The sequence below is a fragment of the Perognathus longimembris genome, chromosome 3 (assembly GCF_023159225.1).
Source record: "Perognathus longimembris pacificus isolate PPM17 chromosome 3, ASM2315922v1, whole genome shotgun sequence".
Taxonomy (NCBI): domain Eukaryota; kingdom Metazoa; phylum Chordata; class Mammalia; order Rodentia; family Heteromyidae; genus Perognathus; species Perognathus longimembris.
This window is the reverse complement of record NC_063163.1, coordinates 116,586,271-116,599,065: the sequence shown is the minus strand read 5'-3', so window position 1 is coordinate 116,599,065 and position 12,795 is coordinate 116,586,271. Positions and strand designations below refer to the sequence as shown.

Genomic DNA, 12,795 nt, shown 5'->3' with positions numbered 1-12,795 from the left:
ACCAGCACGTCCTCAGCCAGCTGGCCAGGGGCTCTAGGAGAGCGAGGAAGGAAGTGGACGGCTCTACGCCTTCAAGTCAACTTCCGTTTCTGCTCCTCTATAAAAACGGAGCTGAAAATATCCCTAGCAGTATCTACACTGTTAGGACGATTAAATCAGATACCCAGGAAGGCGCTGGTGAAGAGTAAAGCCTCCCTCCTCCCTCCTCCCTCCTCCCTCCTCCCTCCTCCCTCCTCCCTCCTCGGGAGGAAGCGTTCCGAAAGAGAGGCCAGTCACCCGGCGGCTGCCTTGCTGCCTTGTACAGAGCAGGCCTGCAGAGATTTAATTGATGCGGAAACACAGGATTGTCACCAGACTTGGTCGGTCGTATCACATGAGCTATTCCCAAGGCGCACAGAAGGATCCAAACAACAAAATGGATTTTTTTTTTTCTAAAAACTATCTGAGGAGGTAAAGAAACCAATCGGCTCACAGTGCCTTATTCCACGGCAAAGAAACGAGCAGCAGGGACGGCGCTTTCTGTGGGTTGGAGGGCAGAGGCGACCCCGCAGCTCTGAAGACAAGGAAAAATGGGGACATTTTGTCTAAACAATGGGACAGATGTCGGCGCACACGGCCTGCCACCGAGGAGCCTGCTGGTGCAAGTGCGGCTGCGGGGAGCCGTGCCAGCCGGCAGCAGCTCCACCTGGCACCGGCCCTCCCTCCAGTGCCAGGCACCAGCCCAGCCCTGCCCGCCAAGCCGAGAGGTGGCGGCGGCGAGACGGGATGGAGCGGCACAGGTAGAACAGACGGAAACAGAGCCCTGAACAACAAACAACAAGCCAGGACCAGAAGCCACTCAGGTTTTTCCTATGGCTTTTTGGCTTCGGGGGGGGGGGGGGTATTTGAGACCTGAGGGGGGCCAGGAGGCCCCGGCAGGAGCTACAGGCCCCATAAAGCACAGTGCGGCACAGGAGAAAGGGCGTCCTCAGCAGGGCTCGGGCGGCTGAGGGCAGGCCTGAGATAGTCGAAAGGAAACACCAAATGCACGAGAAAGGAGTCATTTAAAAAATAAAAGATTAAAGAGGGGAAACGAGAGAGGAAGGACGGGAGGCTGAGGTATTGGACAGCTGAGGCAGGTCCAGGCCCGGAAGAGCCAGGTCCTAGGCACAGACGTGTTGGGAGGCCTGGCCCTCCTAACCAAGGGCCTCACCTCCGTGGAGCCCCAGGCAGGGGCCTGAGGGCAAGGGCCCCACCCCATGTGTCTAACGGCCGCTCCTCCAAGGCGACCCTGGCTCCCAAGGGGACTCAGGTCCCAGAAGCTCCTGGAAGCAAACACTTGTCCTCGATGCCACCAAGTTGACACGGGAGCTGACACCATCCACAGCGGAGCCACGACGGCCTGGTCACAGGGCGCAGCTGTCTCCAGCCCCGGCACCCTTTCCCTCCAGCCCGGGGTGGCGTGGTTCCTCTGCATCCCGGGCGGGAGTGCGTGGCGAGGGCGCGGACGAGGAGGCTTCCGCGGAGGCGCTGGGCGCGGGGAGGCGGCCAGCTGCCTCGGGCCTCCAGGGCTCAGTAGCGATACACGTTCAGCCGGTCGTTCTCGTCCAAGCCCAGCTGCAGCAGCTCCGCGGTGCCCATCGGCTTGGGCACGGAGAAGAGATGACTGGCCACGAGGTAAAGGAAAACTGAGGAGAGCCGCGCACATCTACATAGGGCCAGAGACGGGCCAGGTGCTGAGGGGGGAGGGCAGCAAGGAGGGAGGGGGCGTGGGAACCCGCCAAGAGGATACGTCTGGGGGTTGTTCTTGAAATTCTCTAGCCACTTGCGATTGGACTCGATCATCGTCTGGATGTCGGTGTTGCTCACCTCGGGGACTCGGGAATGGGGGCGCTGCACGAGGCGGAGCTGCTCACTGGGCGGGGGGGGGGGGGAGAGGGAGGGAGGGAGGGGAAGAACAGGCCTGGTGTCAGGGGTGGGGGCACGCACAGCAAGGCGCCTCCCCCCTCCTCTCGCGGGGCGGGGTCTCCCAGGAGGGAGGGTGGGGACGGTCCTTCCGCCCCTCAGCGCTGCCCCATGCCCCCCATCTACTCCCAGCCGCCCGGCCAGCCAGGGACTATGTCAGCTCACACGCCTGCCCGGCCTCCACTCCCAAGCGGGCCCAAAGAAACAGGGGTGTCCTTGGGGGCGAGGGGTGGGGCAGAGGCAGAGTGGGGGGATGTATTTGGCAGGAAATAATGGGAACTTGGAAACAGGTTTAAGTAATCGCCTGTCTGTCTCCCACGTGGGGGTCCTCCTCAGTCCAGATGTTGCTGGGCAGGACTTGGCGAAGGGGAGGACTGTGGCAAAGGCAAAGGCCGGCGCCCAGGGCTGGAGGGGCGCTGGAGGGGCGCTGGGACGGGCTGCCGCTCCAGGGCAGCTTCCTGGAGGAGCTGGCTGGGAAGCGCAGCCCCCACACTGGGTCTCGGCAGCAGGGGCTTGGCTGCTCCCTGGCTGTGGGCTGGGACCTGCCTGTCCCCCTGAGCCACAGGGGGCCCCCCCAGCCTACAGAGGCGCGGCCAGCAGCTGGACTATGAGGGTTCACCCCAAGCCCACGGCGCCACTTACCTGACGGGCACATAACCCATTCGGTTCTCCAGGGACGCGGGGCAGCTGCTGAGCAGCGGGATGCCAGCTGGAGGGCAGAGGGCAGAGGGCAGAGGTCAGAGCAGCCACGGGCGGCCGGGCTGCCCAGTCCTGGGGGCCACCGCCCTGCTCTGTCACCCCACTCATGCACACGGCAGCACCCCCAGAAAAGACACCCAAAAGCAGAGCGCGTTTCCATGACTGGAAGTGAGGGACAGGTGACAGACAGGAACTGTCCTACTTTATTTCTAAACTTAAATGTTGAATCGTGAGTGGGCCAAAGGAAGAGATCTTTCCACATCTGCCCTGAAATGACTGCCTTTGTCGCTTCTCGCATTCCGCAGCCAGGACTGGGACCGAGGGGGACACCAGGCCCAGGAGGCAGAGGGAGCCACACAGCCAAGGGGTGACGAGCAGAATCCTGGGGTCACAGACACGTGGGCTCAAAACTCAGGTTCTGACTCGCTGGTAATTTTGCTGAGCCTTACCTACATGTCTGTAAAAGGGGGACTGATCACACCTCAGACAATGATGACACGGTCTACGTTAAAAATATGTGTATGTCGGGCTGGGAATATGGCCTAGGGGCAAGAGTGCTTGTCTCGTATACAGGAAGCCCTGGGTTCAATTCCCCAGCACCACATATATAGAAAACAGCCAGAAGGTGCGCTGTGGCTCAAGTGGCAGAGTGCTAGCCTTGAGCAAAAAGAAGCCAGGGACAGTGCTCAGGCCCTGAGTCCAAGGCCCAGGACTGGCAAAAAAATAAAAATTATTTTTAAAAAATATGTGTATGTACTTGTAGTGTGTGTGTGTATACATATATGGAAGTATATGTAAACACACACACACACACTACACCGCACAGGATGATAGACATTACAGTGGTGACAATGGCCTTTTATGTTCTGCTGAGCTCTAGAAACCACAGGGAAGACCCCAAGCATCTCAGCCTCCACACGATGCCTCCTGACCACAGAGCCTCGGTCGGGCTGCAGGATTCCAGCAAGGTCTTCATGATCAGGGACCCCAGACAGAGCCAATGGCTCTAGGATGAGCGCAAGGTAAGGGGTAAGGGAAAAAAAAAGACCAGGAGGAAGAAGGCAGAAAAGGAAAGGGGAAGAGGAGGGATGGGGCGGGGGGGGGGGGGGGGGCAGCCCAGAAACAAGCATGAGACTTACAGGGAAAATACTTGCGCCATTTCTCCAGCAGGAAGTCATCCACCGACTGAGTGCTGCTAGAGGAAGAGGGCCTGGGCCCCTGGCCTGGGCCCCAGGCCCACTGGGTGGCCATGGGCGAGGCAGAGGTGGAGGAGGAGGTGGAGGCTCTGGTCGAGGAGGCGTAGGTGGGCGTGGGGGCGCTCTTGGAGGAGCGGGGTGAGAACGGAGCTGGGGAGGAAGTCAGGAAAGGCAGCGGCTGCGAGTTGAGGCTGCCCAGCACGCCAAGGACGCTGTTGAGCTCACTGCTGATCCGCTGCAGCGAGCTGCTCAGGTAATGGATCTTGTTGGGGGCGATGGGACTTGGAGTCAGGGTGTCTGGGAAGAAAGAGGCAGATGGTAAGAAAAGCTCGGGGCCTGGCGTCTGGGAAGTCATGGGTCCTGCTGGCACTACAGCACACGCTGGGGTTCCCCAGCTTCGTGGGGACACTGAGGGATGGCAGGGCTTCTGTGTTCCAGACAGTGCAAGCCACAGGGCAGGGGGCCGGCAGAGAGGTAAGGAAGGGAGAAGAACCTGCTCAGCCTGCCGGCCAGAGAACACAGTGCAGGGACAGGGACCCCCTCCAGGAAGCCTACGAGAGGCACAGTGTACAGTGCTCTGCAGCACCCCAAATGTTTTCCCTGGCCTTCTTAGGCTTCATGCTACCAGCTCACCCCTCTACCCTATAGGACTAAGCAATGCTGACTGGACATACGTCCCCACACTCCCCCCTCTTCCCAGACACTGGAGGCTTCACCCCGTCTCTCGCTCCCTCCTTCCACCACTTGCCGTGGGCCAGGAAACTGGATTCCGAGCTCTCGCTGTTGGTGTCTTCTGTGTCACTGAGGTCGAAGGTCACCTTCTTGGCGGAGGCTCCCCTCAGGGTTTCCTCATCCGAGGCCTGATGGGCAGAGGCAGCTGTTGGTCCCACCCCTTCCCACAGGCCTTCTACCTGCTTGCTGCCCTTTCTGCCTGCAGCACTGAGGCGTCAGCAAACAGTTGGCACCAGGGCCGTTTTACCAGCCAAAAGGCCAAGCAAGCCGCCACCAGTTCTGGACCCTAGAGGCCCAAATCCACCTGGTCCAGAACCAAGAAGCCAAGCCCACCCCAGGAGCAGCAGAGGGAAGGGAGGCTACCTCCTCCAGAAGCGAGGACTCCAGCTGGTTCAGCTTCTCCTCCTTCTTCTTCAGGAGGTCGTGGCCCCTCCGCATGATGGACTTCATCTCATCCAGCTGCCTGGTCTCCTGCAGCCAGAGGGGAGAGAGGAGGGGAGGGAAGAGGTGACGCACGGCAGACACATCGGCTCCATGCTCGTGAACCAATCAGGTTGTGAGACGTGAATCAGATAGGGTGTGGTACACGTCTCACACCATGCCCACGCCAGCCAGGAGTGGGTGGTGCATGCCACGCAGGAGGCACAGAGAAGGAGGATGGTGGCCTAAGGCCAAAAAGTCTAATGCTGAGATACTTTGTGTCCAAAAGATTTTCACTCTGAAATCCTCAGCCCTCAGTCATATTCCCCCCCATCTGGAAAACGGTATCTTAATACACAGCGGGGGGGGGAGGGGGCATCCCTGATTCGGAATGCATACTGGAGCTTTCTTTCTATCACCTGGTACGTTAGCGTATGGGTAACGTGAGGTCCAAACCGTTCACTACGAGGGAAGGTGTTTGCACCAATGCACTGCCACACCTTGGGGGACCCCAAAGGTGAGCCCCCTCCCCCCCGAGTCAGCGGGTCAGCGGGCTCTTGTCCAGGCTCCTGACCTCCTCGAGGTTCTTGCGCACGTCTTCCAGGACTGTGGGACCAGGCAGGTCTTCGGGCGACTCCGGGCTCCCGGACAGCTCGTGGTGCCAGTGCTGCTGGGCGGCTTTCAGGGCCGTCTGCCGCTTCCGCATGGACCGCGTCTGCCGCACTAGGAACTCCCTGGCATTGCGGACGGCTATGCTCTCGGCGGAGAGGTAGTGGCGGACACTGTGGAGGCCAGGCAGCGGAGAGGAAGAGAGAAGATGGGAAGAGCCCTGCCCTGGGTCACGGGGATAGGCCTCCAGCAGACGTTCACCCAGCACATACAGCAGCTACCGGGCTGGGCAGCCCACAGGCAGGGACGCCCCGGTTCAACACCTGCAGATGGGACACGTGGGACTATCTGTCCCCAACCCTGACTCTGAGAGGAAGTGCGCCTGCGCCTGCAGACAGATGCCAGAAACTCCCAGCAAGCTGACCCTCAGCCAGAGGTGGGCGGGAGGCAGCAGTTCGGATTGGCAGAGAACACTCCTCCATCCCTGGGTGTCCCTTGTGAGCCCAGCCCCATGGTGGTCACTATGGCTTCTGCTCCGTGACACAATCACTCACCCCCTCGTGGTGCCCTCACCCCAGAGCGCGACCAGCTGCAAGACCCACCTGTCCGTGGGCAAGTCCGTCTCCTCCTTGCTCTGGGAGAGAGCAGACACTTCCTGGGTGTGGTTCTATGGACACGTGGTAGAAAAGACCCACTGAGGGGCGCAAAACCAGACCCCCTGCAATCTCAAGACCCTGAAGCCCCTCCCAGTGTCCTTGACAAGGCCTCTGCCAGAGGCCAGACCCCTCCGCTTGAAACCATCTGATTGGTGAAGAGGACAGGAGGAGGAGGAGAACAGAAGGCCGGGTTGTGAGGAGCAGAGCTGGGCCCCCTCCGGATCCTCCCCCTCCACCCCGCCTTCCCCTGCCCACCCCCACCCCAGCCCCAGGCCCCTGGCTCACAAGGGATTTCCTCAGGTCCTCAGTGCGGAGTTCTGGCTCAAAATGTGAGGAAGCATTACTTTCCTCAACGGCCAGTTGTTTCAAGATGTCCTTCTTCCGCTGAGCTTCGGCCTCCAGGCTGCTGCGGTGGGAAGGGAAAACGTGGAGCCGTGAGGCCGGCGCCGGGGTCAGCTCCGCGTCCTCCCTCCCACGGGCAGGGTGAGGGCTGGCTTTCAACTCAGGCCCTCCCTGAGCTCCACTCATCGGGCCACAATGATGGGGCCTGAGTGGAAGCAGGCAAAGGCTGGGGCAGGGGGGCAGAAGGCTAAGGGGCGGAGGGGTGGGGCAGGGGGGGCAGAAGGCTAAGGGCCGGGGGCAGGGGTGGCGGAAGGCTAGCTGCGGGGGGTGGGGGGGCTTCTCCACCTGACATGCTTCTGCAGCCTCTGACTCTGGGCCTGCAGCAGATCCACCTGGGACTCCAGATCCAGCTTGCGGGCGCGCAGCTCCTCCAGTGCCCTTCGGAGCTGCCGCTTTGACTCTACCAAATTCATGTGCTCCTTCTTCGCATCCTCCACGTGCTGCCGGGTGATGGTGGCTTCCTGGGGGCAGAGGGAAAGATACAACACCCAGAGACACCTAGGGCAGGGCCAGAGCCACTGAAGCTACTGGAGCAGGGGGGCTGCAGGGTCTACAGGCCCCCAGCCTCCCACCTCAGCCCGACTCCTTGAGGTTCCCAAGATGGGTCCACAGGGTAGCATGGTTTGTGGAATACAGGCCAACAGAGTTTGGCGCCAGTGTCCTACGCACTGCAGGTGAACACAGCGTGGGGCACGGAGGAAAGCAAAGGGACGGGGAGGCAGACAGACCTCCCTCTCCAGCGCAGCCCGCCTCTGCACCTCCAGCAGCTGCTGCTCCTCCTTCCGCACCGTCTCCTCCTGCGGGGATACGGAGATGGGCCCCCGCGGACGGCAGAGCCCCAGGCTGGCCTGTGCAGAGGTTCAGACTCTGCGCTCCGGGGCGCCCTGAGGCAGGGCACATCTATCTACCCAACTCCCTCACCTGGACACTCAGCTGAGCCAATCTGGCCTTGATGTCTTTACTTCTGGTTTTAAGTTCCAGCTCTAAATCTTGAAGTTTCCGTTCCTGCCCCGAAGTGTAATGAAAGACACAGATGTAGAAAGAGCATAAAGTGTGAGCTGAGGAGCAGGAGGCTGATCCCGAACTCGCTGTAGCACACCACAACCTCCAGGCTGGCTCAGGCCAAGCACCCACCTTGCCAATTCCCAGAGGGCAAGGAGACTCAAGCACACACACACACACACACACACACACACACACACACACACACACACACACCTGCCGCCCCAAAGGGGCTCACCGCCCCTTCAAAGCGTGAGCATGCTCCGGGGCACAGAAAACACAGGCACAAAGATGTCCCCACGCTCAGACATGGCCCTTGTGAGATGCCCGTCCTGAAGATGTGCCTGCATCGATCCCCAGCAGGGAGGCGGCTGAGGAGCAGCCCAGCCCGGGCCTCACCTGCTCCCGGTACCGGTGCCGCAGGTCCTCCAGCTGCTGGTCCTGCTGCTGCCTCACGGTGTCTAGCTCCCGCTCGTGGACGCGGCGCAGCCGCTCGAGCTCCCCAGTCAGGTGCCCCAGGAGGTCGGCACGCTGCTTCCTCTCCTGCAAAGAGGGCAGGGCTGCCAGTGGGAGCCGCAGTGGCTCCTCACACCCCGAAAATCAAGTCTTCCCCACCCTGCAGCCTTGGGGATCTGCAAGGTCAGAGTCATCGCCAGCTCGGCACCCCAACATGCCCACCCCCCTCCTCCCCACAGCTGCGGGAGATGTTGGCCAGACACCACGAAGGAAGCCCCCTGTGGAACAACTAGTCAACTAGCACTAGACTTTCGCAGGTCAGAACTGATCCGGGAAGTGATGTGGCACAACTTCGTCCTAGGGCCAATTCTGCTCTGGAAGATTAAAGAACCAGTCCGGGATATAGACCCCAGGGACTGAAACAGAGTCTCCAGGACCCTATGGGGGTCAAGCTGTGGGCCAAAGCCACCACCTCACTTCTGCCCACTACCCCTACACAAGCCAGCCAAACAGGCTCGAGTCCACTCGAGTAAGCCTCGGGCCAAACTGAAGCGGGGAAGGCTTTCACCTACATACTGTTTGGCTTGTGCCCTTCAGTATCTCCTGACCCCTGGTAGCACAGGGCTGGAGTGACCAAAACGCAGGGCTCTGGAGCCCAACAGCTGCGCCAGAATCCTCAGTCTTCGTGTGGTCTTAGGAAGCACGTGTGTTCTCCGGGCCTCTGCCCATATCTTTGACGGCTAGGTAGTGACAGTGCCCACCTCTCAAGGCTACCAGGAGGACAAAGCAGGAGATGAGGCCTAGAAGCCCAAAGCAGCACTTGGCCTGCAGTACAAGCTCGGGGTCTGTCAGCTGTTACTACCACTGGAGGGGTCTGTCAGCTGTTACTACCACTGGACGCACCTCTCAGGGGAGGGGCGTTTTTAGTAAAAAGCCAAGCAGTCACTTTACCACGGCAGGGAACCACAAGGAAGGAAGGCCTCCCAGCCCCCTGCCCTGCGGCCAGCTGGGAAGAACCCCAGGACGGGTGCGCAGGTGCGCGTGTACACACGCAGACCAGGGGTGTGGCAGAGCTACCTCGACTTCATACCACTCTCTGGCCTCGGACATCACTTGCTGGTGCTCCTCCTTCATCTTGTCCATCTTCCTTTCGTGTTCCCGCTCCACTTCCTGACGCTTCTCTCGCAGGAGGCTGCTGAGCTGGAGGGGAGGGAGGCAGCGGGAGTGCACCACGCAAGACGCAGGGTGGGCCGCACCCACGGCCTGGTCTTCCAGGTGCTGGATGGGGTCCCTGGCCTAGCACCACACACACAGCACCGAGGCACAAGAACGGCCGGACCTCCGCGCCACGGCCCTGCGGCACGCAGGAGTGGGGGTGGAGGAGAACCTGGCCTTGAGGGAGCACGGGTGGCGTGGTGGAGGCAGAAATGCCCGCTCCTACTGAGCTGCTCGCAGCAGAGTGCAGGGCACTGAGGTGGACAGCCCGGCAGGTCAGAACGGAGCCACAGACCAGGACTCACCTCCTGCTCGTACTCCATCACCTGGTGGACCTTCTGGTGGGCTCTCTGCTCCGCCCACCCATGGCTCTCCCCCAGCCGAGCCTCTTCTTTCTGCTGAGCTTCCTCTACCTTCTTCTGGAGGCCGGAGACCGCCTGAGGAGGGGCCAGCACATGCAGCAGCCAGGCCTACCCCGCAGGGACGCCGTCGTCTCAAGGCCGAGGGGGAGGGGAGGCTCGCTCCACAGTGGCCAGGGCGGGGGCGCAGCTCTCTGCACACCACTGAGAAAGGGGGTCCTGGGATGCCCAGGCTTGGCGCCCGCCGCCCCAACGGGCCGTGTCTCACCTCCTGGTGCTTGGCCTCCAGCAAGGCCTGGAGCCGCTCCAGCTCTGCCCTGTGCTCTCTCTCCAGCCCTGCCACCGCCTGGGAAGCAAGAGACCTGTGAGGAAAGCCAGCAGGAGGACCCCGAGACAGAAAGCCAAGGGGAATAGCGGGTACGTCCTCATCCTTCTAAAATAACTCAGGTGCTCGCTTCGGCAGCACATATACTAACACTGGAACGATTCCTAGCATGGCCCCTATGCAAGGATGACACGCAAAGTCATGAAGCATTCCCTATTTATAAAACAAGAATAAAATGGAGTAACTCAGTTCCCAAGTCTACAGATGGCAAAGGGATACAACCCAAAAGTGGAGGACATCTTCAGGCGGCAGGTTTCGGCTAGCCATAGGAACACAGTGAGCTCCCCAGCCGGGGAGCGCCCGAGATCTGAGCCGTCCTGTCTCGCTACAGTTCTAACTCCGTCCTTACCGGAAGCAAAGCTCTGCCTGGCCTGCTCCTCCAGCATGTGTCCCTGGGACACAGATGGGGAGCTGGAGGGAGGGCAGGAGGACAGAATGGAAAGCCCCTCCCATGCCAAGGCAGGGAGGAGGCCTGGGAAAGGCGGGCAGGCTGCCGCCTGCAGGGGCACAGGGACGGGGCACCCGCAACTCAAGTCCACCAGTCTGGGAAGCATCCCCAAACCCACAGGATGCATACCGTCTAGCTTCTGCACCCCACCCCCCACCACTGACAACGTCAGCTGCTCCCACCATCCAGCGCTACCCTGAGGAGGCCCACGGTACCCTGCTGGATCCTGCCAGAAGGCCGGGCAAAGGGACCCAGTCAGCTCTCCCTCCCAGCCTGTCTGTGCACACCACCATCTAGGGCTCCCCCCGCAGGCAACCTGAGCTGGGGGTGGGGCTGCCCCCACGTGACTCACTCACTTCCTTCCTCTCCTCTTCCAGCTGCTCCTTCAACTGCTGCAGGGCCACGTCGCTCTCAGCTTTCAGGACCGCACAGGCTCTCCTCTCGGAAGCCTCCAGCTCCTCCCGGAGCTGCTCCAGGGCCTGCCTGCTCTTCTCCTCCAGACCAGCCCTCTCCGCCTTCTGCTGGGAGGCTGCCTCTTCTCTCAACCTCTGCAGTGAAGCCTCCTGCTCAGCTCTGGGCAGACAACACAGTGGGAACCACGCGATGCGTGTGGGTCCCCTCCAGGTACTGGGACACTTCCAGTGTATTCTTACCTCATTCGGTCCTCATCTGCTTCCGCACTGGATTGGACTTGAGCTCGAAGCTGGGACAGTCTCCGGCTTTCCTCCTCTCTCATCAGAGCCTCCTCTTCCTTAGCAGCTTTCTGCAGCTGCTCCTTCAGGGCTCTGAGCAAAAAACAGCAAGGTGGGGTGTTTCTTGGAGGAACCAAAGGTCTTGCCTGGTCTACTCCAAGTCCCTGCCTCTCCCTCCAAGAGCACCACAGCTTGACTGAAAAGTAGCCTATCTTACAGCTAGGTCTAATTTCAGCCTCTGGGTGCGCGCTACCTCCCAATGGTGCCTTCACGGGGTAATGAGGGACCCAGAAACTCCACTACCCTTTGCCAGGGAAGCACACTGCAGGCTTCAGGGTCCTTGGCCCTCCCCCCCACAAGACCAAGGGATATGCTATCCACGTAAGGGATTTAATGCTAAGGAAAATACAGTTCAAGCCAGGCTCTGGTGGCTCACGCCTGTAACCCTAGCTTCTAAAGAGGCTTAGATCTGAGGACCATGGTCAAATACCAGCCTGAACAAAAAAGTGCATAGACTCTTATCTCCAATTAACCACCAGTGTCCAGGCCCCAAATTCAAGCCTCAGGACCAGCAAAAAGAAAAATAAAGTAACATTTTGACCCAAGTATGGTGGTATATACCTATAATCCTGGTACTCAGGAAGCTAAGGAAGGAAGGTAAAGTGTTTGAGGCTACCTTGAGCTATACTGCAAGATCCTGTCCCAAAACAAAACAAAACTCTCATGAGTTTGAAGCCAATTTCTTTGAAAAGCTCCACAGAAAATTCCAAAGCCAAAAAGATATAGGATAATATGCTGCATTGCAAGTTATCAACACAACTGCTCTAAGAAAATCTGAGTCAAGCAAAAATCTTTCCTTCTAGGCTCCCTAGAAACACTTCCTCTTTTTCCCATGGTTAAATGTACAAACAGATGTTAGAGCTGGCAGGAATATTAGAGGTGAAGTCCAGTGCCCCCATTTGACAACTAACCCAATTGAGGTCAAGCCTACTTGCCTTCACTTTAAAAAAAAAAAATCATTTGTTACAAGAGCAGTCATGGCTTTCTGCTGCCCAGTGCAGGTTCCCCAGCAGAGAGGGGGCCCCACCCCTCAGAAAGGCTCCGGTACAAACAAACAAGATTCTTGTAATGAACTGCTTTGAGGAGAGCCAAAAAAGGTTTTATCCACAGAGAAATCACTTTGTGGAGACTAACTGAAACTATATTGATTTCAACTGAAAATAAATGCAAGTGCTGCCATTTATAGAGCAACTACCACGTTCCCAGCCTCAAGTCAGATCATTCTGGCATGACAGTCTCCACCACACACTGCCAGAGCTCACAGGAGACCCCCCTCGGTGCAGGATGAGGGGGGAGTACAGAAAACACAGCTCCAGACCAAGGTCAGCAAGATGGAGGAGCCACCAAGACTGCCTCCACAGTACTGCATGGGGAGGTCTTTTGAGGGCATGACAGAAGGACTCTGTATCTGCACACCCCATGTTGCACTGAGGAAATTGCTCCTGACCTTATTCTCCAAATCAGGCATAAAAGTTTCAGCCACTCTCTGCTCTGTATATCTAAAACTAGTAATTCTCTAC

The 12,795-nt window shown here is 59.2% G+C and overlaps 1 protein-coding gene and 1 pseudogene across 5 annotated transcripts in view; one reads left to right on the top strand and one right to left on the bottom strand.

Annotated features, from left to right (window-relative positions):
• Positions 1–278: 278 nt before the first annotated feature.
• Positions 279–12,795, bottom strand: part of Cep164 (centrosomal protein 164) — a 56,948-nt gene continuing 44,431 nt past the window's right edge. For 4 of the 5 annotated variants that reach the window (XM_048343906.1, XM_048343910.1, XM_048343909.1 and 1 more), the window contains 18 exons: positions 11,177–11,308; positions 10,880–11,096; positions 9,959–10,036; positions 9,637–9,768; positions 9,194–9,316; positions 8,060–8,203; positions 7,580–7,663; positions 7,387–7,455; positions 6,944–7,119; positions 6,542–6,662; positions 6,203–6,267; positions 5,566–5,773; positions 4,935–5,042; positions 4,588–4,699; positions 3,783–4,136; positions 2,587–2,653; positions 1,772–1,894; positions 279–1,645 (listed from right to left, as the gene is read on the bottom strand). In XM_048343906.1, coding sequence (XP_048199863.1) covers positions 1,552–1,645; positions 1,772–1,894; positions 2,587–2,653; positions 3,783–4,136; positions 4,588–4,699; positions 4,935–5,042; positions 5,566–5,773; positions 6,203–6,267; positions 6,542–6,662; positions 6,944–7,119; positions 7,387–7,455; positions 7,580–7,663; positions 8,060–8,203; positions 9,194–9,316; positions 9,637–9,768; positions 9,959–10,036; positions 10,880–11,096; positions 11,177–11,308 — 2,407 coding nt within the window. In that variant the 3' untranslated portion in view covers positions 279–1,551. The remainder of the gene's footprint in view (positions 1,646–1,771; positions 1,895–2,586; positions 2,654–3,782; positions 4,137–4,587; positions 4,700–4,934; positions 5,043–5,565; positions 5,774–6,202; positions 6,268–6,541; positions 6,663–6,943; positions 7,120–7,386; positions 7,456–7,579; positions 7,664–8,059; positions 8,204–9,193; positions 9,317–9,636; positions 9,769–9,958; positions 10,037–10,879; positions 11,097–11,176; positions 11,309–12,795) is intronic. The other variant, XM_048343908.1, reaches the window with a different exon arrangement.
• Positions 10,138–10,236, top strand: LOC125349761 (annotated as a pseudogene).